The sequence below is a fragment of the Rhinolophus ferrumequinum genome, chromosome 11, assembly GCF_004115265.2.
Source record: "Rhinolophus ferrumequinum isolate MPI-CBG mRhiFer1 chromosome 11, mRhiFer1_v1.p, whole genome shotgun sequence".
NCBI lineage: Eukaryota > Metazoa > Chordata > Mammalia > Chiroptera > Rhinolophidae > Rhinolophus > Rhinolophus ferrumequinum.
The window spans coordinates 361,312-385,229 of NC_046294.1; the positions used below are offsets into that span (position 1 = coordinate 361,312).

General features: G+C 60.5%; 4 protein-coding genes across 8 annotated transcripts; 1 reads left to right on the top strand and 3 right to left on the bottom strand.

The window, feature by feature from the left end:
* Positions 1–57: 57 nt before the first annotated feature.
* IRF7 (interferon regulatory factor 7) lies at positions 58–3,106 on the bottom strand. 2 transcript variants are annotated; one of them, XM_033120526.1, is made up of 10 exons: positions 2,989–3,106; positions 2,465–2,777; positions 2,219–2,381; positions 1,923–2,130; positions 1,627–1,682; positions 1,348–1,534; positions 1,119–1,208; positions 553–1,032; positions 346–464; positions 58–268 (listed from the first exon to the last, which is right to left on the bottom strand). In XM_033120526.1, the coding sequence occupies exons 2-10, from the start codon at positions 2,482–2,484 to the stop codon at positions 104–106; spliced, it is 1,488 nt and encodes a 495-aa protein (XP_032976417.1). In that variant the 5' UTR covers positions 2,485–2,777; positions 2,989–3,106; the 3' UTR covers positions 58–103. The 2 variants fall into 2 exon arrangements, with proteins under 2 accessions (XP_032976417.1, XP_032976416.1); XM_033120525.1 differs by having other exon boundaries at positions 1,627–1,685.
* A 1,014-nt stretch (positions 3,107–4,120) lies between these two features.
* Positions 4,121–10,348, bottom strand: CDHR5 (cadherin related family member 5). Of its 3 annotated transcripts, none has more exons than XM_033120523.1 (15): positions 10,197–10,348; positions 9,930–10,105; positions 9,533–9,583; positions 8,244–8,336; positions 8,037–8,138; positions 7,844–7,954; positions 7,579–7,749; positions 6,866–6,956; positions 6,612–6,709; positions 6,308–6,508; positions 6,107–6,220; positions 5,946–6,030; positions 5,533–5,700; positions 4,918–5,120; positions 4,121–4,618 (listed from the first exon to the last, which is right to left on the bottom strand). In XM_033120523.1, the coding sequence occupies exons 1-15, from the start codon at positions 10,249–10,251 to the stop codon at positions 4,181–4,183; spliced, it is 2,157 nt and encodes a 718-aa protein (XP_032976414.1). In that variant the 5' UTR covers positions 10,252–10,348; the 3' UTR covers positions 4,121–4,180. The 3 variants fall into 3 exon arrangements, with proteins under 3 accessions (XP_032976414.1, XP_032976413.1, XP_032976415.1); XM_033120522.1 differs by having other exon boundaries at positions 5,533–5,850; XM_033120524.1 differs by lacking the exon at positions 5,533–5,700.
* Positions 10,349–10,913: 565 nt separating this feature from the next.
* DRD4 (dopamine receptor D4) lies at positions 10,914–22,556 on the top strand. 2 transcript variants are annotated; one of them, XM_033120527.1, is made up of 4 exons: positions 15,394–20,023; positions 21,405–21,517; positions 21,625–22,076; positions 22,191–22,556. In XM_033120527.1, exons 1-4 carry the CDS (start codon positions 19,571–19,573, stop codon positions 22,391–22,393), a joined length of 1,221 nt encoding a protein of 406 aa, XP_032976418.1. In that variant the 5' UTR covers positions 15,394–19,570; the 3' UTR covers positions 22,394–22,556. The 2 variants fall into 2 exon arrangements, with proteins under 2 accessions (XP_032976419.1, XP_032976418.1); XM_033120528.1 differs by lacking the exon at positions 15,394–20,023 and adding an exon at positions 10,914–11,038 and having other exon boundaries at positions 21,405–22,076.
* On the bottom strand, positions 11,752–12,732 carry SCT (secretin). Its single transcript, XM_033120529.1, has 4 exons — positions 12,576–12,732; positions 12,361–12,462; positions 12,143–12,247; positions 11,752–11,958 (listed from the first exon to the last, which is right to left on the bottom strand). Exons 1-4 carry the CDS (start codon positions 12,653–12,655, stop codon positions 11,838–11,840), a joined length of 408 nt encoding a protein of 135 aa, XP_032976420.1. The 5' UTR covers positions 12,656–12,732; the 3' UTR covers positions 11,752–11,837.
* Positions 22,557–23,918: the final 1,362 nt, after the last annotated feature.

Below are 23,918 nucleotides of genomic sequence, written 5' to 3' on the forward strand. Positions count from 1 at the left end.
TGGTCGCCTCCCTCCCTGGCCCAGCCCCAAGCCCACCCCCTGCTCAGGACACCAGCACAGGTTCTTGGTTCTTTTTATTCGATTTGGGGCAGCCCCGGCAGCCCTAGGCGGGCTGCTCCACCTCCATGAGGAAGTCCAGGAAGCGCTCCAGGTCATCGTACAGGCTGTTGGTGCTGGACAGGCAGAGGCTCAGGCTGCTGTTGTCCAGAGAGGACACGCCTTCCCGCTGTACACCCTCCACGTGTGCCCGGCACAGCCATGGCTCCAGCTGCGGGGAGGGCGCAATCAGGCCGGGCCAGGCTGTGCAGCAGCCGCCGCCTCCCCCACGTGGGACCCTGCCCTCACCTTCACCAGGACTAGGCTCCTCTCCTTGGGTCTCCCGGCTGACAGGTCCTGCCCAAAGCCCAGGTAGATGGTATAGTGTGGGGAGCCCTGGCGCTGGCGAGCCCGGAATTCCACCAGCTCTGCAGGATGGGGCTCTGGTGAGCGGAGGAGGAGCAGTGTGGGTAGGGGTGGGGAGGGACCGGGTGTCATGCCAGGGGCACCACTGACCTCGGAAAAAGCTGCGAAAGTCAAAGATGAGCGTGTAGCAGTTCCTTTGCAGCAGGCGGGCTGGGGTGGAGGGGCTGTCGCAGCCCAGGGGGCCGCCCACCTCCCAGTAGACCTTACACTTGCCCTGGCGCCGGGCCCACAGCCTCAGGCCCCGGAGCTCGAGCTGCAGGCCGGGGGCCACGTGCTGTAGCAGCTTCTCTGTGTAGTGGAGTTGCTTCTGGTCTGGCAGCTCGGCGGGGCTGGGGAAGGCCACGAGCTGGGGCTCTGTGTCCTCAATGGCTAGGCGAGGGGCCCCATACAGGAGCACGCAGCTTGGGCGCCCAACCACCTCCTGCAGCACTGTTCGGCCCTTGTACATGATGGTCACATCCAGGGCCCCCAGGCTGGGCTCTGCATGGAGACCGAGCTGTGGGCAGCTGGACACTGACAACTGGGTGCAGGGCTCCGCCTCTTGGGGCTGCCAGGGCTCCTGGGCTGGGCCTGCGTCCGGTGGGGGGGGAAAGGCCTGAGCTGGCACCTGGTCCCCCAGCCCCTCCCTCCTCCACACATCCCCTGGCTCCTCTCACCTGTCATTTGGGCCTGGGGCTGTGACCTGGGGCTGGGGGCCATTTCCACTGCCCATGGCAGGTCCAGCTCCCCCCTAGGGAGCTCTGGATCTGTGGAGGACGACCACAGTGGGAACAGCTGTACTGGCTCAGCTGTGGCCAACACCATCCCTGCTAGACATCCCCCCCACCCCCAGGGACTGCTGGCCTGCCTTCCCCTCCCAGGGCACCCCAGCCAACAGCCCCTTACCAGGAGCTTCTGTGGGGCTTGGATCCGCCTCCACACCTTCCAGCAGGTAGTCCTCCAGAGAGCTCTGCTGCAGAGCCTGAAGCAGGAGGTCCCCGGCGGAGCCAGCTGGGCTGGGAAGAGGGTTTGGGGCACAGGGCGCAGGGTTCGGCCTCTCAACATCTACCAGGCATGGCCCGGGGAGCTCACCCTACAGGGGAAGACAGTGCCAGCATAAGGAGCCCCCAGCCAGTGAGAGGTGACAGCCCCCACCCAGGTGCGAGGAGGGCAGAGCCGCCTTACCCTCATGTATTGGGCATCTTCAAGGGCCTGGTCCTCGTCCTGGTTAATGCCTGGACCTTCTGAGTGAGAATTGGGGTGGGGGGAGCAATGGGACCTGAGACGCTCTGCTGGCACATACTCCCTTCGCTGGTCCCCAGAGACCCCACCAGCTCGCCCTAACAACCTGGCACCAACCGCCTTGCCCAGATCTGACCCAGGGGCTGCCCCTCGACAGAGCAAAGTGCTAGCGCCCTTTGCAGCACATTCTTCTGCCCCGCACATCCTGCCTCCCTGAGCGCGGCGTCCCGGGTGCTCACCTCTCCAGCCCATCTCCGAGGTGAGCGCGTAGACCTTATGCGGGTCGACCTGGTCCGCCGAATTGTCTTGCAGCATCACGAAGCGCTGTGTGCTGTGCAGCGCGCACCGGAAGTTGGTTTTCCAGCCGGCCCTGAGCGCGCCTTCGGTGGTCGGAGGGTCGCCTGCGACGCTGCTGAGCGGCCACCTGCCGCGGGCCACGGCCCAGGCCTGGGGACCGAGAAGGAGGGCGTGGGCCTGGGAGCGCGGGCCTGCCCCTGGGCTGACCCTCCCACCCGGGTCGGAGCCGGGGGCCCACCTTGAATATGCGCGAATCGGCCTCTCCCAGATCCTTCCGCGAAAAATGTTTCCAGGGTACGCGGAAGCGCGTGCGAGCCGCGTCCAGCCACCGCAGGCCCTCGTAGCGGCCGCTGCTTACCTCGCCCAAAAGCCAGTCTGCGAACCGTACGCGCGGGGCACCCCTGTGGGCGGAGCAGACAGCAGGTCAGGGAGCCGGCGGTCGGGTGCGGTGGTTGGGCTCCGGGGAGGTGGGCCAGGCTCTCACCTGTCTGGGGCCGCAGCCATGATCCCACTGCGAGGGGATGTGATCACGAGTGGCAGTCAGGTGTTCCCACAGGTGAGGGAAGAACTGCTTATGTGTCGCCACAGGTAGTATGGCCCGATGTCACAAGTGTGGCCCAGTTGTTACAGTTGTTGGGGTCACAGATGTGGGTTGAAGGTTTATGGCCACGACGTTGCCCAGGTGTGGGTTTCTTGGCAAAGGTGGCGATGGGTGTGACAAGAGATGTGGCAGCGCGCACACGTGAAGTCACAGGTGTTGAGCCAGCGTCCAGGCCTGCGGGACGGGCAGGCTGGACCTGCGGAGACAGATGGGAACAGCCGCTGCAGGGCCTGGGCGTCGGGAAAGCAAAACTGCGCGTCGCCGGAAAACGAAACCTAACCCCCCGCTGCGAGGCGGGCGCCTCCCCGTCCCAAAAGCACCCCCGCTGGTCCTCAGCCACCCTCGCCTCCACCTCGAACCCGGAGATGCACCATGTGACTCCGGGGGGTTGGGGTCCCGAATAGTACCTGGAGCCGGAGCCGCCGGGGCAGGAAGTTCCTTCTCCCCGGGAGGCAGGGAACCAGCGCTTTTATACGGGCAGGCAACAGGGGGCGGGGCGGTAGCCGTGGGGCCGGGGCGGGGCCGGGCCTCTGGCCTCAGGTGCAGCCGAGGACGTCCTGCGCTGCGGCGGAGGTTTCCCTGTAGGAGGGGGTGCGCGCGGTGTGTTCCCCGAGCCCGGGTGCAGGCCCTTGGTGGAGGCTCAGACCCCGGCTATGGACAGTGCGGGGAGGGCGGTCGCGGAGGGGCGGCAGGAGGGGCCGGTCTCGCTTGCCTGCCAGCCTCAGCTCCTGCGGCGTCCGGTCGCTCCTCTCCTTCCGGGAGCACCCCCTGCACACCCGGGGCCAGGGGTGGGAGTGGGGGAAATGGGATAAGCTGAGGATTCCGCGGACTCCAAAGAAAACCAGGCACCTCTTCTTGCGGGAGAAAGCGGGTAATAGAGAAGGGCGTGCGACCAGCGGCAGCGTACGGCCGGGGTTCTTAGCAAGATACTCCAACACCCTCGCCATGAAAACATTCGGAAAGGAATTAGTGCTGCTATTTCATTAGGAAAAACGATGACCCACCCACAAGGGACAGTGCGGTGGAGGTGAGGACGGAAGTCCAGTGGAGGGGGCTGTCCCCCACTGTGTGGCCCTGGTTTCCCCCCAGCTTCTGGTGGTGCACTAACCGGTCCCACCCGCCGCCGCTAGCCCATGGCCTGGCCACTGCTCCCGACTCCTGTCACACTGGGCCGCGCTCCACTCGCACCACAGGCCGCTGTCTGGGCGCCTGAGTGCTTACTGCTCCCGCGGGCCCCACACCTTGTGCCCCCCGGAAGGTCCTGGGACCCTGCTCTCCGACTGCTCTTCAGGGCGGCTCCTGAGCCGCCCCCAGGCCGAGAATCTCCGGGTTGGGTCGGGAGGGAGGTCTCCCCAGTGCAGGGCGCCCTCCTCCGGCGGCGGTTACTCCGAGAGGAACTCCCGCCGCCACCTGGCACGGAGCCCGGGAAGCCCCGCGGCTGGCGGCGGAGCAGGTGGTTTACGGGAAGCGGTGCCCGCGCGCTTCAGGGCAGGGGGCCCGCCCCGCCCGCCCTCTCCGCGCCCCATCACCCGCGCCAGCGACGCCTCGCCCGCGATTCGGAAATGTCACTTTATTCTACACAATGGCGGGGGGGGGGCACTACATGAAGGTAGAGTCGGCGCTGGGCGCGTCGTCGTGGGGACCCCCGCCCAGGTCCGCATCGGCGTCCTCGTCGCCGCTGCCCTCGCTGCCGGAGTCGCCGGCGCCGTCCGCGTCCGAGGCGGGCGTGTTGAGGACCACCACGTCGGCCTCGGCCCCGATGTCCTCGCCGAACCACACAGCCTTGTAGCCGCCCTCAGGCCGCCGCTCCTTCGTCAGGATGGACCTCACGCCTTCGGGCCCGCCTCCATCCCGGGCTGCCGCGGGGGACTCGGGGACGCGGCCGGGGCGCGGGGGGCTGGGGGGCGTGGGAGGCGCGGGAAGCGGGGACGCCGGCGGGTCCGCGGGCAGGGTGCAGTCGGGGGCGGGGCTGGGGGCTGGCGCCCAGTTGGCCTCGTTGTCGGGGACGAAGGCCTTGTTGTCAAAGCCGCTGGGCTCCTGGGGAGTGGGCCGGGGAGTCAGGGTGTCAACCGGGACCCCCGCCTGGGCTCAGATCTATCGTTTCCCTCCCTCCCCAGGGACTGGGATCCACGCTAGCTCCTCCCCTTTTCTCTGCTTCTCTTTGGCCTGTGGTGTCTACACCTCCTCACTTTTGCTCTCCAGCTTTCCGGCCGATTCCTGGTCTCCATCCTGCCGATTCTCCACCTCCCACTTCCCGATGCTGCCCTCACTCTCACATCCCTGCCTCTGGTTTCTGTCTCTCCTGTCCTGCCCCCCCCCACCTCCCCAGGCCTCACCAGAGCTTTGCCAGAGCAGCAGGGCAGCTGGGGGCCATAGTGCTTGTGGATGAGGATGAGCAGGGCCAGCAAAGCCAGGAGCAACAGCCCGCCCAGAACCCCTCCCAGGGCCCCCATCTCTGCTTGTGAGAAGCGCTGGTCCTCAGCATGGCTGCCACCTGGCTGGTCAATCCCCCCAGTGACGCCTCCTGTCCCCGGCGAACCTGCAGGCAACAGGACCAGCCACTGTCAGCGCAGCACCCAAGCACAGTCCGTGCCAACCTGCGCCAGGCTTAGGGACACAGAACAAGCCAGGCTGCTGAAGGGAGGGAGGGCCAGAGGGGTCTGTGCCAGCAGCTCCAGGTGGGAGGCGGCGGTTCCACCCAGAGGGAGGCGAGGGCAATGCTGGGAGCACTGGAGTGGACGGCCTGGGAGTTGTGGGGTTCAGTGATCCCAAATCTGCACTTTCCCCAGTTTACCTTCTGGGGCCCCCAGGACCTGTCTGTCTCCACCCAGACCAGAGCCACCAGCCCCGTTGGGATTTTACAGTCAGCATGGCCACCTGCCCTACAGTGACTCCTAGGACTGTCTAGTCAGGGAGCGCGAGCATGACTCTGGGACATCTGGGGGTGCTACCTGGGAGCTGGGGGGTCCTGCTAGATGCAAGGGACGTCGGCCGAGAGGTTCCTGGCTTCGGGGTCTGTGTTGAGCCCCCGCTGGGTGAGGCTGATGGGGGAGAGGTGCTGGTCCCAGCACCGGGGGTCCCCCCAGGCGTGGACGAGGCAGGTGGCCTCAGAGTTGTGCCTGGGGTGGGGCGCGGACCAGTGCCCCCCTCAGAGCTGGTCGTGGAGGATCCCTGAGTAGGCCCTGGGGGGCTGGGGGCTTCCGAAGTGGTGCTGCTTGAGGGCCGGGTTGTTCCTCCAGCCTCTGGGGCTGTGGGGGGGACAGGGGGGCCTAGGGGCCAGGGACACAGTTTGGGCTTGCCTCTGTTGCCAGCATGCCTGTGACAAGAAGCCCTCCCTAAGGGTCACCTGGGCCCCCAGGCTCACCTGTGGGGGTGGTCTCCTGCTCCAACACTTGAATCTCCACGACGGTGGACGCTGTGCCTGATGTCACCGTGTTGTTGGCCTGAACCTGGGGCAGGAAGGGGGCTTGTCCCTCCTAGTTCCCCCCTTAACCCCTGCCCTTAGAGATGCTACCCGCTCCTCACCTCCGCGTAGAAGACCCCCGCCAGCGCCAGCGGGGCGGCCGTCAGCACAGCCTCCCCATTCATTCGGAAGTTGGAGTTGTTGGTGATTTTATATGTGATCGCTGAGTTGAGGTCCTGGACACAGTCCTGGTGAGCGCCAGGCCCCCAGAACCCCCGAACCCACCCCAGAGGAGAGGCCAGGTAGACCTAGGCAGGGCCTACCGGGAACTCGGGGTCCTGGGCTCGGATCCTCAGAAGCTGGGAGGGGACAGCTGCGTCCTTGACAGCCACGCCCACGCCTGAGCCCAGAGCCACTGTGCCTCGGTACAGGCTCAATGGGAAACGGGGGAGGCTCCCTGAGGCATTTCGGGCCTCCACCGTGACCTTCGTCACCGAGTATCTGGCGTGGTCTGCCTGCTCGCCCTGGGGGTAGGGGGAAGCTGCAGTGACCAGAGGGTCCTTGAAGGGTGAGCCCTGCGGCCTGGGGTTCAGGAATGGTCTGTGGAGGCCTGGCCAGGAGACCCACTTTGACTAGAAAAACGAAGGTCTTGGGACTGGGGACGCTTCTGGTCATGGTGAGGTTGCCGGAGTCAGCGTTGATGACGAAATTGCCTTCTTCGTGTCCTGAGAGGGAGGTGGGCGGGTTTAGTCCTGTCCCCTTCGAAGGCCTGAGGTCCCAACTGGCTTTGCCACACGGCATGTCCCGCTGGGTGGGGATGCGGGTGGGCCCGGTTGTTTGGAGACAGAAGCCGGGGGGGGGGGGGGGGGGGGCCCACTCACCCGCCAGGAAGCTGTAGATGATGCGCTGGTTGATGCCCCGATCCCCGTCCACAGCGTAGACGGGCCCAGGCTGCAGGATGAGGGGGCCCAGCTGCGGGACCCAGAGGGTGGGGACGTTGTGGGACTGGTGTGAGTGCCCCAGCTCGACCCCGCCAACTCCCCTGCAGGAGGCCTGCACCCCCACGGGGGCCTGCCGGACAGTCCAGTCGCAGGCACGATTACACATCACACCCCTTTGGACCCGCTGTCAATGAGTCATTTTGCCCAAACATTCGGTTGATCTGAACAGTGTGTGTCTCAGGAGCTGGCAGGTGCAGGGGACGTGGGGACGTGGTTGCTTGCGTGGAGAGCTGGACCCTGCCCCCCAGTGCCTAAGTGTGCCCCTCGTGGCACGAGCAGGACGGTCAGAGGTGCAGCTGCCCCTGCTGAGTGCTGCGTGGCCCCCCAGCGTCCCAGCCCCTCACTGGGTCCCTGGCTGTGCCCCCAGGACAGCTGGGCCGTCCCCCTTATCCTAATCTCAGAGGAGTTTGCTGGCCACTCACCACCACAGTGATGGAGCAAGGTTGGAGCACAAGGGAATGTTCACACATTTGTTTGAAAATCACAACAGAACTGGCTGCATGGCACCCAGGCCCCACCCCCGGTGCCGACAGACCCTGACCCTGACCCTGACCCAGCTCGGGACGTGGCCCTGCCCTCCCTATCCCCAGTACCAGTTTGTGGCCTGTGGGGATAGCCCCACGATACTCGGCGTGGACGCAGACATAATTGTCAGAGTAGATGCAGGGCAGGAACCAGGGAGGCCGCAGGTCGGCCGGCTGCACCTCCAGGACCAAAGTGGCGTTGTCCGTGTGGCTGGGCACCTCGTTCTCCTCCCGGGTGTCCTGCAATAGCCAAGCCCTGCCAATCAGCCCGGGAGCCAGGGCTGGGGTAGCGTGGGTGGGGGTCCGGGACTCAGAGTGGAGGTGGCCTGCTTACCCGCACCAGCAGCTGGAAGGTCATGTGCGGCCATTTGTCGAAGTCCAGTGGCCGATCCAGCCGCAGGGCAGGGCGGTTTGCACCCACCAAGGAGAAGAAGCTCTTGGCCCCCTGGGGAGGTGGAGGGCACATCCTGAGACCCTGGGAGGACGCCAGTGGTGGGGGGAGTTGGGGCTGGGGCAGGGAGACTGACCGGGGTCACTTCCTGGAGGGTGTAGAACAAGATGTTGTCTTTGTCGCGGTCCTGGGCCTCCAGGTCCTTCTCAGGGATGACCGTGGTGTGCACTTTAGTGTCCTGGGAGCCGCAGGGGGTGGTTCTGGCCATGGACCCAGCCCCATGGTCAAGCCCCCACTAGCCCTCTATGCCCCCAGTGCCGGCCCTGGCTCCCCTCACACTCACCTCCGGCACCCTCTCGACCTTGACCTCAAAGGGGAACACAGGGGGGTTGTCGTTGACGTCCAACACGGACACGAATACCCGCAGCTGGGTCACCTGGGGGTCCGGGGTGGAGGTCAGCCTTCTCCCCACAGGTCCCCCCCAGAGGGGCACCCTGGGGGACCCCGCTCATCCCAGGTGCTGGGCACATCACAAGGCCAAGCCCTCTGCTCTGAGGGGTTCCAGACAAAGAATAAAAAGCCATTTGTAAAGTGTGGAAGGTGACGAGTGCCCTGCAGAGAAGGAACGCGGGTGCTGGGTTGCCAGAGCCCCAAGGAAGGGACCAGAAGAGCAGTCAAATATCCCAAAACCTAAGTCTCAAAGGAAAAAGAGAACAGAAAGGGGACCCAAAGATTGAAAGAGACTTAAGAGAAATATCAACCAGTTGCCCAGGGTGACCCTGCTGCACCTGTGACAGAGCCTCTGACCAGATATCTCCAGGGTGTCCTGTGATGCCGAGTCCCTGCTTTTCTCAGGTGTGAACCAGTGGCGTGTGATGTGTAAGAAGGGTCCTTATCTTAGTGACTTTGAGATGTTTGTAGGCGGGGCACCCACAGGGCTCAGTGGCTCCCTGCAGAGCTGGCAGGTGCACGGGGCTTGGGACACTGTCCCTTGTTTGTGCCTTTGAAACTTCCCATCATAAAAGGTGAGTCAAGGTCAGGGGCTAAGGTGTGTGGGGTGAGGGGGTAGCATTGCGACTTAGAATAAGGTCAGGGGGTGACAACTGAGTGACAGACGAGGCACAACATCTCGCGAGTTCTGGGCAGGGCTCCACGGGCTGGCTCCTCTTGCCACACGGACAGTGGACTGGGGTGGGTGGGGCCGAGAGGGCAGCGAGTGGACCAGTTGGAAGGTTCCATAAAGGAGATGCTGGTAGCCAGCGCCTGAGTCAGGAGGCAGGAGGCCCAGCTTGAGGCCCAGCCAGCAGATATGCTGATACGAGGACGTGGGGCAGGCAGAGGACAGGACTGAGCTGGAGGGTGAGGCGCCTCCCCAGATGGGGTCTCGGGTTGGGGGTGTGATGTCCTATCAGGGTGGCTGGGTTTGCGAGTCTGCAGCTCAGGGCGGTCTGGGCTGGAGGAAGTGTGGGCATCACCAGCACAGGAGTGACACTTGAAAACACACCACTGGGTGAGGTCACTGGGGAGGAACCCTGGACAGGCAGAGCACAGAGGTCCAAGCACTCTGACGTCACAGGGTGAGGGAGGGGACGTGGGGGCCGCCCAGGAAGTAGAGAGCTGGGCTTGACTCACCACGGTGTCACCCCTTCTGCATTCCAGGTGTGCCTGCAGTATTGTGTTCTCCTGTGGGGGCGGAGAGGTGTCAGCGCACCTGTGCAGCTGGTCACAGCACACTGTTCTCATCCCTCAGGGGAGGGCACAGCGCCAGAGGGGCAGATACTCGCCCAAGGTCCCCGTCATCTTTGCTAAGTCCAGAGCGCACTGGGGACCCAGGCAGCTTTGTCCTCCAAGGGCCCTGGCCCCTCGCGTTTGCTTTCAACCAAGCCTTGGGGCCCAACAGGGGTTGGTCACTACCTGGGGGACAGAGAGCCTTCAGGACTCCCAAAAACCCTTCTCTGCATGGGTCCCACAGGGGTTGGCGGCCCCAGGCACCCCACCGGCCCACCCCTCCCTGGTCTGCCGTTTGTACCTCATAGTCAGGAGTCACATTGAGAAAGAGCTGGGTGCCCTCGATCCGAAATGCGAAGGGGGTGGATGAGGGTCCGAGGGTCACGCGCTGGCCCTCAGGGACATTGATGTCCACCAAGGGCCCACTAGGCTCCGTATTCTCCTGGACTTCAAAGAAGGTATTGTCCACAGAGCAAACTGGAAAGTAGAGAAGGGTCAGTGCCTTTCAACCCCTGCCTGCCGCCCGCCCCCCTCTCCCTCCGCGCGCCCCGGCCAAGCCCGCATGTACCCTGGGCCTGGGCTACGGCTGTGAGCAGCGGCAGCAGCAGGACCCAAGACCCCATCTTGGGGCCAGCGGGAGAGTCTAAGCCCGGCTGGCGACCGGGACCCTCTGAGTAGCCTGTGCTGGTGGCAGTCTCTGCCGGGACGACCTTTACCCCTGCCCGGCACCGCCCACTTTATGATCCTTTACGATTGGCCTCCACCTGGGGGGCTCCCGCGGGCCGAGCCCATGCCAGGCCTAGGAGGGGGAGGCCTTGTGGTTACCTGGCAGGAGCCGGGCCACATGCAGGTGCCAACGGGGGCTCAACCCACAGTCACGAAGACATGAGGTGGAAAGGAGCTCACAGAATGCTCAGGACACATGGGCCTGGGTGGGGTGGGGGGTGTGGGGGTGCCCGCGGGGGGCCGAAGAGAGGGGCTGAGCAAGAGCTGGGGGCAGGGGGCTAGGGACTCAGGGAATCTAGGATTGGGGGATTGAGGACAGGGAAGGGGCTGGCCTTTGGCTTCTGTCTGCTATGCTGTCCCCACCCCAGATGCCTCTGCTGGGTTCTTCCGCCAGAATGCTGTTGGGGCAAAGTCCTAGGCAGCCCCGTGGTTCGGACCTCAGGTTCCCCTCCAGTCCCGTCTCCTCTCCCACACTGACCATCTAAATCTGGAAGGAAAAGGCTGTATTCTGGGGACACACCTGCCTGTCCTGGAAATCAGCCAGCTCCCTCCTGGTGGGGCTGCGCAGGGGCACAGTGATGGAAATGGCAGCGCTTCAGGGGCACCTCGGGTCCCCGGGAGCTCTGGTGCCCGACAGCAGGCTGATTCTGGAGAGGCTCCCAGCGGCTAGGGAGAGGCCACTCGGTAAGTCCAGGAGGGAGGGAAGGGGCTGGGTGACAGTGGGGCGGCCCTTCTCCCCTTCAGATCCTTGCACCTGCTTCTTCTCCCTGTTCTCTCTGCTGGTGACAGCAATTCTGCCTGCCATGTGCCTAACCGGCCTCCTGCACCCCCAGCACTTCTTGGGGTGTCATTACTGTCCCTGCTCCACAGGCTCAGCATGGTTGAGCCGCTTGTCCAAGACCACAACCCTGGACAGAGAGCCCAGACGCCTGGCTTCCAGAGTGGACTCATAGCCTCCTGGTAACCCCCTACACACACAGCCCCACTGCCTGTCACCTCTTCCTGCCCAGCCTGAGCCTCGTCACCCCCCTTAAAATTCCCCCCACCTGCTCCACACACCTAGCACATGGCAGCTGGGGCAGGAACTGGGGAACGTCCTGAGCCGCCCCTCAGAGTCCCTGAATGTTTGCTGAGTGGATGACAAGGGGTGCGGGCGGGGCCCTGGGGAGTGCAGTCGATGGGACAGGAAGTGGCCCTGATGCCAGAGATAAGGAAAGGGGAAGGTGAGGCGCCCACTGTCTTCTCTGGTTTAAAGGGCAGCTGGGCGTGGCCCCTGCTGGGCTCCCGGGCAGGACCTCCTCCCCTGTGAGCTCTGCCCAGCAGGCTGTCTCCCAGCGCAGGCAGAGACGGTGCACACAGCGCGCTCGCCAGGCCAGGGTCTGAATTCCTTCTTTATTGGTGCCAAGTGCAACCCCCTCCTTCCCACCAACCCTGCCCCATCCAGGTTCGCGCCCCCGTCAGAAGAGGGGAGGTTCCTTCTTCCTCAGGACGTCATCTGGGTCTCAGCAGGGATGGCCGGCTCTGAAACCATGACCCCAGACTTGAGTCCAAGAGACAGCCGGGGAGACCAGGCCTGATTCAGGGGGTCCCTCAGGGCCATCATCCTGCAGAGACAGCTGGGTTAGGGGCTGTGGGCCTGAAGGTGGAGACCCCTGCCCACCTGGTGAACCGGCCTCCTTGGGTCACCAGCGCTAACTCTCCCCACCCCTGGCCCACTGCTGACACGGGGTGCCCCAGGGGACCAGAGGGACGGTCGGGGCGGAGCTCTGGTGAGGGGGGCGGGCTCACCAGGCCTGCAGGGCAGGAGAATGGGACCACAGCAGGCAGAGGGGGACCTCGGCAGGCTCGGTGGCAGACCCAGTCCAGGATGTGCTGTTCTCCGCGTCCTGCTCGCTGCCCCCCGCCCCAAATCAGAATTAGTCGTGGAATTGGGGGTGGAGACTGCTGCGTGAGGGACAGCCCCATGCGGGGCCTGCCCCTCAGGGGGGCCCCAGGCCCGACCTCACCTGCGCTTCCCGACCAGTCCCTGGAGCAGGCGCTGCAGCCGCGCGCTCTCCCGCAGACGGCTGAGCTCGCTCGTGAACGTCCCGTCCGAGTGTCGCGGGGCCCTGAGGAGGGGGTGACGGCGCCGCAGCGGATCAGGGCCAAGCAAGGGTGGGGCGGACGCAGGGCCGGTAGGCGGGCCCAAGGGGCTGTGTGGGCCCCGGGACCTTGGGCTCACCTGGGGGGCGCGGGGCGCCCGGCAGAGCCTTGGAGCAGCGGAGACAGCAGCAGCAGCAGTAGCAGGGCCCGGGGGGCCATGGTGGGCGCGCCGGGGTGTTAAGCGCTGCGGCCGCGGCCAGAGCTGCGCGCCACCCTTTATAGCGGCGCCCGGCGGGGGGCGGGGGGCGGGGGCGTCAGCACCGCCCTGGCTCCACGCAGCCCGGGCCGCTCCCCCATCGATCCGCGGGAAGGTCAGGGCCGCCCCCCCAGCTGTCAACCCGGCTGGTCGCCCGCCCCCAGCGCCGCGTCGGCGCCCCTCGGCGGGCTGGCGGGGCTCAGCCGGACGTGGACTTGCGGGCACGCGGGGGCCGGGGCGGGAGGAGGGACGTCCGGGCGGGGCGGTGGCGCGGATGCGCGGCGGGAACGTCTGTGCAGAGCCTGGGGCCGGGGGCCTCGGAGATGAGCTCAGGAGGGTCAAGGCTGGGACAGAGCGCGAGGCGACCCGAGGCCGCGGGCTCCTCTGGAGAGGCCCCGGCACACGGTGCGCGCGGCTGGGCAGGGGGCGGCGTCAGGGAAGGCCGAGCGCGGACCGGTGACCTCACTGCCACTCCCCGTGGGGGGGCGGCGCGGAGGGGAGCTGCAGGCAGGGCGCAGATCCGAGCCTGGGGGCCTCGCCATTTGTTTTTCGAGACGGGGGAGACCTGAGCCTGTTTCAGGGGCGGTAGGAGGTGGAGACGCGGAAAGGGGAGGAAAGGGGAGGCAGCTGGGTTCCTGCTGCGTAATCAATAAGGGATTAAGTAAAGCTAGGCTTCTTAAACTCCTGTGTGCATTAAATCCTTAAATAGAAATCACAAATCTAGTCAATGAAGTTATAAACTAGTTCTTGTGTTAAACTTTACGTGCATTTTAAATATAATTAGTAGACTTTTTTAGAGCAGTTTTAGGTTTACAGAAAAATTGAGCTGCAATAGTTCCCCCAGCACAAACACACCCAGCCTCCCCTCGTCCCAGCATCTTGCATTGGTGTTCTGCATTTGTTACAGTTGTTACAGTTGATGACCCGGTATTGATACATTGTTATTACCTAAGTCCATAATTGACATCAGGACTCACTGTTGGTGGTGTACATTCTGGGGGTTTGGACAGGATGTACAGTGACATGTACCCACAATCAATCTCACACAGATTAGTCCCACCGCCCTAAGAACCTCTGTGCTCCGTCTGTTCATCTCTCCTTCCTCCCCAACCTGTGACGACCACTGATCTTTACGGTCTCCATAGTTCTGCCTTTTCCAGAATGTCCTACCTCAGGAATCACACAGCATGTGGCTTTTTCAGGCTGGCTTCTTTCACTTAGTTTCCTCCATGTCCTCTCTGGCTTCAGAGCTCATTTCTCTTTAACACTGAATTCGATTCCATTGTCTGGATGTCCCACAGTTTATTCATCCATCACCTACTGAAGGACGTCCTGGTTGCTTCCAGATTTGGCAATTTGAGTAAGGCTGTTACAAACCTCTGTGTGCAGGTTTTAGTGGGGACGTGACTTTCAACTTATTTGGGTAAATACGAAGAAACACGATTGCTGGATCACATGATAAGAGTGTGTTTGGTTTTGTAAGAAACTGCCACCCTGTCCTCCAAAGTGGCTGCACCATCTGCACACACACCCCCCACCAGCCGTGGTGGGAATTCCTGTGGCCCCACGTCCTCCCAGCCAGCACTCAGTGTCACTGGGGCTCTGGGTTGTGGTCCGTCTGGTAGGTGTGCTGTGCTCCCTCGCTGATGATTCTTTGCATGTGTTTTTAAACAGATGGTGTGACTTGTTCTTGCACAAACTTGGCAAATTGAAATGTTCTAAACTTTAATACCATTGACTGATGAATTGCATTCATGAGAATGTTCCAAGCTCCAAATACTAATTTAATTGGTTGAATTTCTTAGCACCTCAAACACTTAAGTAACCAGGCAGATCTTCGTAAGAAAAATCTTCCCATTTAAAAAAGATTAACACGCAATAAAATGGGCTTTAAAAATTAACATACAGTAAAGTTAATATATAGTAAAATAATGAATTTTGACAGATGTACAGATCCGTGTAAACAGCACCATAATCGGGATACAGGACAACTCCATCACCGCAAACAACTCCCTCATGCTGCCCCTCTGTGGTCACATCACAGCCAGAGCGATGGGTCACACTGCATGTGGTCACAAGCAGTCACCAGCAAGAGGGAGAGACCAAGAGTGAGGCAAGTTCTGAGTGGAAGAAGCCAGGCAGGGCTGCAGCCAAGCAGAGATGGGCTGTGTCCTAGTGTTCCTGTCACAGAGGGTTCTGTAACTGCCTTCCTCTCATCCGAAAGCGCTGTCACCACTGTCCCCGCTGCTCAGATTCCTCCTGCGTCATCACAGAGCCACACTGAGGCTTCCTTATTAAGATGGTGGCCGTGCTGAAGTGTTGGGCAGATGGGGTGGTGTGCCAAGGGTTTTCCAGGGTGGGTTGTGACGCGCCACCACCGAGACAGCCATTTGCTCCGCACCCTGATGGACGACTGGCACCAGGAGAGAGGTGAGCTAAGGAGTGCAGTGCGCCCAAACCTTGCCTTCCCAGTTGGGACATTGCTTAGAGACAACATATGACACAAGCTACAATGACAGAATGCCACTTTCAACCCACAGACTTAACCAAGGGCCCCACGGGTTCCCAAGACGTCAACCTGAGCTGGGTCCTAACTTACGTGAATGGCTATTCAGAGCCTCAAATTGGGCATCATTCTGTGTATGTGTGGGGGGGGTGGGGGAGGGGGACTAATAACAGCCAATTTCAGGGTCCAGGATTCTAAGAAAGAATAAGAAGCTTCATATTTCCAGAATAGAATGTAGGAAGGAACACATTTTATGCACAGCTAAGAATTTAGTTCATCTTGATAGTTGATAGTTTCATTAGTTTAATTCTCTGAATAAGCAAAGCACAGAAAATATTCTCTAGTCCAATTTTTTTTTGGGGGGGGGGTTCACCAAGATTTAAATGTCAAATTGAGGTTACTCGAACCAACTCTAAGTTCTCCACTGGGGTGTGGAAGGAGGGCTTCCCACTGCTCGTTGCTGGCACATAGAACCCGACTGATCTCTGGGGGCTGACCTGTACCCTGAAACCTCACTAAACTGACTTACAGGTCCTACGAGCTTTCTGTAGCTGCCTTGGGGTTTTACGTAGACAGCCGTGTCCTCTGTGAATAAGGCCAGTTTCACTCCTTCCGATGCAATATGGACGTCTGTTATTTATGTTTTTCCTTACCTGATTTCCTAGCCTGATTGCACAGGCTAGAACAGTAGTCCCATGCCCAATAAACGTGTTGGGAGTGGACATACTTGTCTTGTGTTGATTTTAGGTGGATCACACACAGTCTCTCATTATTAATTGGGAGGTTTGCTGTAGGTGTTTTGCAGATGCCCTTTATCAGGTCTAGAAGCCTCCTGACTATCTCTTGCTTGAACACTTTTATCATACACAGTGTTGAATTTCGTCAGATGTTCTTCTGCACCAGTCAGTATGACCCTGCAGTTCTTCATCTTTAGGTGCTTGACTGGTATCCTGTGTTGACTTGAGACATTTCTCATTTTCGAATTTAATGGTATGAATTCTCCTCTGAGCTCTGCTTTAGCTCCATCCCACAACTTTAGACATGATGTGTTCTCATTTTCCTCAAAATATTTTCTAATTTCTCTTGAGATTTCACCTTTGACCCATGGATTATTTAGAATTGTGTTTTTTACTTTCCAAATTTTTGGACATTTTCCTGTTATTTTTTTGGTCTCCAGTTTTATATCTTTATGGCAAGAGAACTTAGTTTGTATGATTTCCATTCTTTACAAATGTGTTGCATTCCCTTTTCTGGGGCAGAATGCTCTCTCTCCTGGTGAATGGTTCACATCTATTGGAGGAGCTCTGCATTCCTCGGCTGTTGGATGGAGTGCTCTATAAATGCCAAACACACCTGCTTATTGATGGTTTGTTCAGACTCTTCTCTACCCTTGCTCATGCTCCATCTACTTGTTCTGTTGATTAAGAACAGATTCTTAAACTTTGAACAAGTCTTGTGCACCAAATGAAACGACATTCTCTTAAATGTTTCAAGCATCCCATAAAACTCTGCCGGAAATGTTGATAGAACCAGCTCTGACACCTGCCCAAACATCACCACCAGGGTGACGGTGGTCTCATAACTCTGATTTCTGTCTGTTCTGGAGGGTTACAGACATACTCACTGGCCCTGGGGGACAGAGTGGCCACTCAGGCCCTGCACAGCCTTAGCCGTCACACAGCCCACCTTTCACTGACCAGAGGTTCTGGGAGGATTAGGACATCCTTCTCCCAGGAGGAGCTGCCTCGGCTTCACCATCCTTTCTGAGCTGTAATTGTTGTTTGCAACCTGGGATCACACACATTCTAACTTTGCCCCTTTTGTGAAGTTTAATTTATTATTTATAGTTCTCTTTTTGATGTGCAGCTCTATGAGCTTGGAAAAATGTATTCGTCTTTGTAACTGCCAGTTCCCTCACCCCCAAATTCCCTCAAGCCCCTTGGTGTTCAGCCCTTGACTCCGAGCCCCTGTGGCCTCAATTCTAAGTGTATAGGCACCCTACAACAAATCATCAAAAATACATGAGGCAAAAACTGATACGGAGAAATAGAACTGGATGGAGAAGTAGAAAAACCTATAGTTATACTTGGAGATTTCAATATGCCTTTCTTTGTAACTAACAAGACAGACAGAAAATTAGCAAGAACACAGATCTGATCTGAGCAGCACCTCCCTGATCTAATTGATATTTAAAGAACTTTCCACGCAATAACAGCAGAATACACATTCTTTTTGAGTGTGCCTGGAACATTTATCAAAATAGACTATATTCTGCGTTATAAAATAAACCTTAATGAATGTAAAAGAACTGAGGTCCTACAAAGCATTTTTTCCTCACCATAACAGGATCAAACTAGAAATAAATAATAGAAAGATAACAGGAAAATCTCCAAACATTTGGAAAGTAAATAACATAGTTTTAAGTAATCCATGAGTCACAGCAGAAGTCTAAGGAAAGTAGGAATTATTTTAACCGGAACATAATTGTAAACACAAAAACGCGTGGGATGTGTCTTAGAGGGAAATTGGTAGCATTAAATGCTTATTATGTTAGAAAAGAAGAACTATCCCAAATGAGTGGCCTTAAGAAATTAGAAAAAGGGCAAATTAATTACAAAGCAAGCAGAAGGAAGGAAATAATAAAGAGTAGAAATTGATGAAACTGAAAACAAACACAAAAAATATAGAAAAAATCCATGAAAACAAAAGCTGTTTCTTTGAAAAGATCAGTCAAGTTAATAAACCTCTAGCAAGACTGACCAAGAAAAAAAGAAACATACAATGTTTCTTTTATAATATAAGGGATGAAAGGGGTGTTGTCATCAGCGACCTTACAGTAGGTATAAAAAAGATAATAAGGGAACTTTATAAATAACGCTAGGCCCATAAATTGGAAAACTAACATGAAATAGACCAAATTTTTGGCAGACAGACTACCACATTCGCTCAGAAGACACAGTCTGTTAAAGAGATAGATGTGTTAAAAAAAAAAAAAGTGACATCACCGTCAAAACCCACCTAACAAACTCCAGGCCCAGATGGCTTCACTGGCCAATTATTCCAACATTTAAGGAAAAGTTAATATCAATTTCATGAAATCTACTAAGGAAAATAGGAGAGAAGGGAGCACTTCCCATCTCGTTTGAGGAAGCCAGCATTATTCAGGTGCGCGAACCAGAGGGTCCCACAGAGCCATTCAGCTGGACCGACACTCAGGGCCCCTTTAATGATGGGGCTCCAGGCCGCCTGTCACGGCAATTTCAGGAAGTCCATAGAGACTTCTCGCTGTAACACATTTTCCCTGGATGCTCTTTCTGTGCACGTCTATGATCGGACAGAGGACAGTCGGGGCTGGGCTCTCAGCACAGCCATGGGTCTGCTCCCACACAGTCTTGTCTGCGTGGACCTGTGACCCTCCCTCCAGCCTCCCAGGCTCCCACAGTCCTGTATTGGCAGAGGGGGGTGATGGGCAGGTGAGTTTGTAGCTGTGATGGGTGCAGGGTGAGAGGTTTCTCACTGGGGGCTTTTCTTTCCTCTGTGAAGAAACAGGTGACCACGGCACTGCCGAACTCCCTGAGTCTTCTCCCGTGCCTTTGCTGGCGATAGTTCACCTGTGGCTGTGATGTAGGCACCATTTCCTAGGCCTGTAACCCCAGGCTGAGGGGCACACACTTGCTCAGGGTCACAGGCTCCGAGGTGATGGAGTGGGGTTGGCCACTCCGTTGTCAGCCTGGAGGGTGGAGGGTGAGGCAGTGATGGTGGGTGATTGAAGGTGGTCCCGCGAACCAGACGAGAGTCAGCTTCCTGGAATGGGATGCAGGGCCCTGGGTCCGGGTCTGCAATCATTGTGGGGAGACGAGCCAGGGTAGAAGAGAGGGTTGGGTCGGAGGGGTGTCCGAGGGAGGGTGAGTGTGGACCTTGTGCCTCACGCACCGCGGATCGCCAGGGGGAGGCGCCTGAGCGCCAGGGTCTTGCGGTTGGAGCCGGGGCTGCTCCAGTCTTCCCGCGCCTGGGGGAACCAGCCAGAGAAGAATGTTCTCCCGACGCCGCTTGAACGGAATGGAGTGAGAACCCGATCCGGCTCCGCCTTGAGGCGCCTCCAGAAGCGTCCCTGGGGAAGGGAGCCCAACTTGGGCGCAAGTAGGGACCCGGGGGTCTCCGCGGCCGCACGGGACGGCGCTGGCGTGGGTGCGCGCAAGCCTCGGAGTATGGTCCCGCCGACCTTTCATCTCGTGGGCTTCCCCTGGCGCAGACCCGCGCATGCCCCCAGCCCTGCGGTGGGCCCGCCCGTGCGAATCACGTCGCTTAATTCGCATCTCATTGAGCTGTTGCATTTGTCCATCCGCCCGTCTCCCGCGGCGCTAAATCCAACATGAGCACATACAGGGTGCATCCTAGGGCTCCCAGGGCCCACCGAGCCGGGGCGGACCCCGAGGCTCAAGGCCAGGCTGGGGCGGACCCGAGGGGCGGGGCTCCCGGATTCGCGACCTGGTCACTGTCCACAGTGCTGAGCTCCCTCTGGGGCGCTTGGAGCCCGAGAGCCATGGGGAACCTCAGCGCCGCGGACGTGCTGCTGGCGGGACGCGGGCCGGGCACCGGCGGCGGCACGGGGGAGCCGGCGGGACTGGAGGGGCCTGGGGCAGCAGCGGCGCTCGTGGGGGGCGTACTGCTCATCGGGGCTGTGCTCGCGGGGAACACGCTCGTGTGCGTGAGCGTGGCGGCCGAGCGCGCCCTGCAGACGCCCACCAACTACTTCATCGTGAGCCTAGCGGCCGCGGATCTCCTACTAGCTCTGCTCGTGCTGCCGCTCTTCGTCTACTCTGAGGTGAGTGCATCCATGACCACTTGGTGCACTCTCACCTGCTCCTTTGTCCCCTGTCCCGGTCCACGCGAGGACTCAGAGTGACCAGGCCGCTTGCCTTCTCTGGAGTTTCAAGCTGGGGCGGTTGCAGGGGCGCTGCACCTGGTAGCAGGACGACCGGAGGCTCTGAACCTACCCCTCCCCCATCTCTGTCCATCTGCCAGTCTTGCTGTCTGTCTGTCCACCCTCCCTCTCCTGTCCCTCTCTTCTCTTCCTTCCTGCCTTAATGTCTGCTACCCAAGAGATGTTTCTGTCCTTCAAACCAAGGACCCCACAAACAGGCGACTTTGGCAGTCCACCCACCCACCCACCACCCTCAGCTGGGTTCCATTCCCCAGGGGAGCCAGCTGGACAGACAGGCAGATGCAGGCTTACCCCTCCTGGCTCTCCCTGGGGCACAGAGACTGCACATCACTGCACAACGCCGCAGCCACCTAAGGCTGGGAACATACATACTAGTGCGCCCCATGCACAGACTCAGCCCACAGCAAGACGGACACTCAATTGCCAGGAGCTGCGGGGGAGGCAGGGGCGGCCTGGGGGAGACAGCAGAAGGGGGGCAGGTGTGGGCTTTAGGCCCTGCCTACAACAGCGGCCAGGAGCCTCTCTATCCCAGTTCAGGTCTGGCCCTTGTGTGGGTCCCCTCTGGTGCCGGCTCTGTTTGCTCTGCGGTCTGGGCAGAGAAAAGCTGCTTAGGGCTGTGTTGGGGACTCGGTGTTCTGGGCTGTGGGGGAGGGAAGGCTTGGTTTTTCTAAAGTGGACACAGTGGATCAGGCAGGGCTGGGGCACAGGCTAGCAAGGCAAGGGCACGCCTCACTTGCCATTCCATCAGAGCTGCAGACAGACGTCACAGCCACAGCTCTTAAGCTCCTAATCCTCCGAAATCAGCGGAAGGGGATTGGAGGGGGGGCTGTCTGCTCCTTTGCCCTTGGTTGGGGTGCTAGGCCTTTATACTTTTTAACTCATTTATCCTCAGGACAATTACGTGGGCACCATCATCACCCTCATTTTACAGGTGAGGGCACAGAGTGAAGTCACTTGTCCCAGAGCAGTGATAGTTTAACCAGACAGGTCGACCCTTAGCTGTGCCCCGGGGAGAAACTGAGGCGGTGGGCTTCGTTCCAGGGTAGCCAGGTACCCCCCTGCCCGGAGTGCCCTGCTCCCATACCTTGAGCTCCCCCATCATCAGAGCTCAGGGTCCTCAGGCGGTGATACCCCGAGGGCCGCCGCCACGCCTCTCTCTGTTCTAACAAAAGGAGGCATGGAGGGCGTGTCAGGGCTGCTGGCCCGGGAGTCAGCGGGTCTCGTGTCTCTGGTTGCTGCCCTGACCCTCCTCACCACCCAGGTCCAGGGCGGAGTGTGGCTGCTGAGCCCCGGCCTCTGCGACGCGCTCATGGCCATGGACGTCATGCTGTGCACCGCCTCCATCTTCAACCTGTGCGCAATCAGCGTGGACAGGTGGGCCGCCCACCTCCAGGGCCCGCGCCCCTCGCCGCCTGGCCCCGCCCCTCGCCGCCTGGCCCCGCCCCTCGCCCGGGCCCGCCCCCTCACAGCACTCCCCGCAGGTTCGTGGCGGTGGCGGTGCCCCTGCGCTACAACAGCCAGAGCTGGGGCGGGCGTCAGCTGCTGCTCATCGGCGCCACGTGGCTGCTGTCGGCGGCGGTGGCAGCGCCCTTGCTGTGCGGCCTCAACGACGCGCGCGGCCGCGACCCCGCCGTGTGCCGCCTGGAGAACCGCGACTACGTGGTCTACTCGTCCCTGTGTTCCTTCTTCCTGCCCTGCCCGCTCATGCTGCTGCTCTACTGGGCCACGTTCCGGGGCCTGCGACGCTGGGAAGCCGCCCGCCGCACCAAACTGCACGGCCGCGCGCCCCGCCGGCCCAGTGGCCCAGGCCCGCCGCCTGCTGAAGCCCTGGCGCCCCCCGAGGCCACCCGGGCCGAACATGCCCGCAGGAGGAGGGGCGTCCAGATCACGGGCCAGGAGCGCAAGGCCATGAGAGTCCTACCCATGGTGGTCGGTGGGTACCTGCCCCGGTCGGCCGAGGGGAGGGTGGCAGCGCCCAGGGCGCCGGGCCCAGCAGAGGCCCTGGCTCACGCCCCGCCCCCGCCCCCGCCCCCGCCCCCACCCCCAGGGGCCTTCCTGGTCTGCTGGACGCCCTTCTTCGTGGTGCACGTCACCGGGGCGCTGTGTCCCGCCTGCGCTGTGCCCCCGCGGCTGGTCAGCGCGGTCACCTGGCTGGGTTACGTCAACAGCGCCATTAACCCGGTCATCTACACGGCCTTCAACGCCGAGTTCCGCACGGTCTTCCGCAAAGCCCTGCGTCTCTGCTGCTGAGCAGACCCCACCGCACCCCATCCGCTGCGACTTCCCCACCTTGCCTGGGGGGGGGCAAGCCCCAGCAAGGGCAGGGGGCGCTTTTGTAATAAAATGGATTCCTTCCTAAAAACATCCACCCAGAAGACTCATAGGGGATGGAGGTGGGTAGGAGGGGGGCAAGGAGTTGGAGCCTCCACCCCACATGGAGCTCAGGCCCCCACTGACCCTCTTGCCAGTTAACTCCTTCCTTCCCAGAGAATAGACCCCACAAAGCCTCTCCTGGCTCAGAGTGAGGTGGGGGCACTGGCGCTGCTCCTGGGGTGGGGTGGGGAGTGTTGGGTGTGACTGCAGGGAGCTGTCAACTACTCACCACCTCCCTCACCACCTCCTGCCCCACACTGGGCACCAGCTGCAGCTCCCCAGCCCCCGACAGCATTCTGGGCCACCACTGGGGACCAAGCAGTAGCCCCTGCTTCTCCAAGGGCCAGCCAAGGTGGCCTTCTCCACTGTCCCTGCAAAACAGCTGAACTGATCCACCCACCATTTTGGCAGCTGCCTTTTCAGAGCATGCTCTCTGCCAGCCCGACCAGACACCCAACCCCCAAGGAGAAGGCCTGGGGAGCTGAGCAGGCCCACCCAGGCAGCCTCCCTCCCCCGAGTGAACTTCAGAGTGGGCCCACAGGGCACTCAGCCATCCTCTGCCCAGTGGCCATGTCCAGGGCGCTGGAGGAGGGAGGGCGCTCAGGGCTCCAGGCCTGACAGAACCACCCAAGCTGCTCCTCTGTGCTCAGTGCCCCCCCAACCCTGGGGAGGAGGGTGCAGCCCTCGGCCCCTCTAACAAGGAAGCCCAACCTGGACTCACGTTGGCCCTCCCAGTCTAGGGGTTATCTGTGCCCAATTACGGGAGAAACTACAGCTGAGAGGCCCACCGCATCGGGCAGTCAGGCCTTAAAATGCCCCACGTGGAGGGGTGTGTGGAGGGGCGGGGCCCACTCGCCAGTGGTGCTTACCCTCCTGCTTAGGGACGTGCTGCCCCCTCCTCTGAGTGTCCCTGACCACCCCCATCCTTTGGAGGCTTGCTCATGCCCACCCTGTCCCCATCTGAATAATGAGGATCACTCCGTGTCCTGCTGGACTGGGGACTGACGAGGGGCGCCATATCTGTGCTCACACAGGGTCTGACGGGCAGTGGAGGTGGGGAGGGGCACGTGAGAAGGACCCCAGCTCTGGTGGCTGCTTGAACTTGGGGCAACTTCTTGCCTGTGAGTGTGAGGACAGCTGCAGCAAACACTCTAGGTCTCTCCCACCTTGGGGAGTAGCCCCAATACTTAGAGAGGGGCCCCAGATAGCACAGCTGAGCCCTGCTGGCTGTCTCGGGCACAGACACCTGCCCTAGGCCTGGCAGTGGTTCCCCTGGAACCTCAGACTTGAAGACTGGGGCTGTCAGCCTGCTGGCAGGGTTGGAGTGATGGACTCTCCTGGACTCCGGCTGCTGGCCCCGCTGCCCAGCTCTGCTCCCCTCAGTTCCACACCAGCCCACAAC

What these genes read in the sequence shown, in the direction of transcription:
- IRF7 (XM_033120525.1), bottom strand. Translation starts at nt 2,484, where the DNA reads ATGGCTGCGGCCCCAGACAG. An exon ending in ATGGCTGCGGCCCCAGACAG is followed by an intron (nt 2,382 to 2,464) that starts GTGAGAGCCTGG and finishes CTCCGCCCACAG; the next exon opens with GGGTGCCCCGCGCGTACGGT. An exon ending in CCGATTCGCGCATATTCAAG is followed by an intron (nt 2,131 to 2,218) that starts GTGGGCCCCCGG and finishes CTCGGTCCCCAG; the next exon opens with GCCTGGGCCGTGGCCCGCGG.
- DRD4 (XM_033120527.1), top strand. Translation starts at nt 19,571, where the DNA reads ATGAGCACATACAGGGTGCATCCTAGGGCTCCCAGGGCCCACCGAGCC. An exon ending in CGCTCTTCGTCTACTCTGAG is followed by an intron (nt 20,024 to 21,404) that starts GTGAGTGCATCC and finishes CTCACCACCCAG; the next exon opens with GTCCAGGGCGGAGTGTGGCT. An exon ending in TGCGCAATCAGCGTGGACAG is followed by an intron (nt 21,518 to 21,624) that starts GTGGGCCGCCCA and finishes CACTCCCCGCAG; the next exon opens with GTTCGTGGCGGTGGCGGTGC.
- SCT (XM_033120529.1), bottom strand. Translation starts at nt 12,655, where the DNA reads ATGGCCCCCCGGGCCCTGCTACTGCTGCTGCTGCTGTCTCCGCTGCTC. An exon ending in GGGCGCCCCGCGCCCCCCAG is followed by an intron (nt 12,463 to 12,575) that starts GTGAGCCCAAGG and finishes CCCCCTCCTCAG; the next exon opens with GGCCCCGCGACACTCGGACG. An exon ending in GGACTGGTCGGGAAGCGCAG is followed by an intron (nt 12,248 to 12,360) that starts GTGAGGTCGGGC and finishes GGCGGGGGGCAG; the next exon opens with CGAGCAGGACGCGGAGAACA.
- CDHR5 (XM_033120522.1), bottom strand. Translation starts at nt 10,251, where the DNA reads ATGGGGTCTTGGGTCCTGCTGCTGCCGCTGCTCACAGCCGTAGCCCAG. An exon ending in CCCAGGACCCCGAGTTCCCG is followed by an intron (nt 6,221 to 6,307) that starts GTAGGCCCTGCC and finishes GACTGTGTCCAG; the next exon opens with GACCTCAACTCAGCGATCAC. An exon ending in GCAGGAGACCACCCCCACAG is followed by an intron (nt 5,851 to 5,945) that starts GTGAGCCTGGGG and finishes CCTGGCCCCTAG; the next exon opens with GCCCCCCTGTCCCCCCCACA.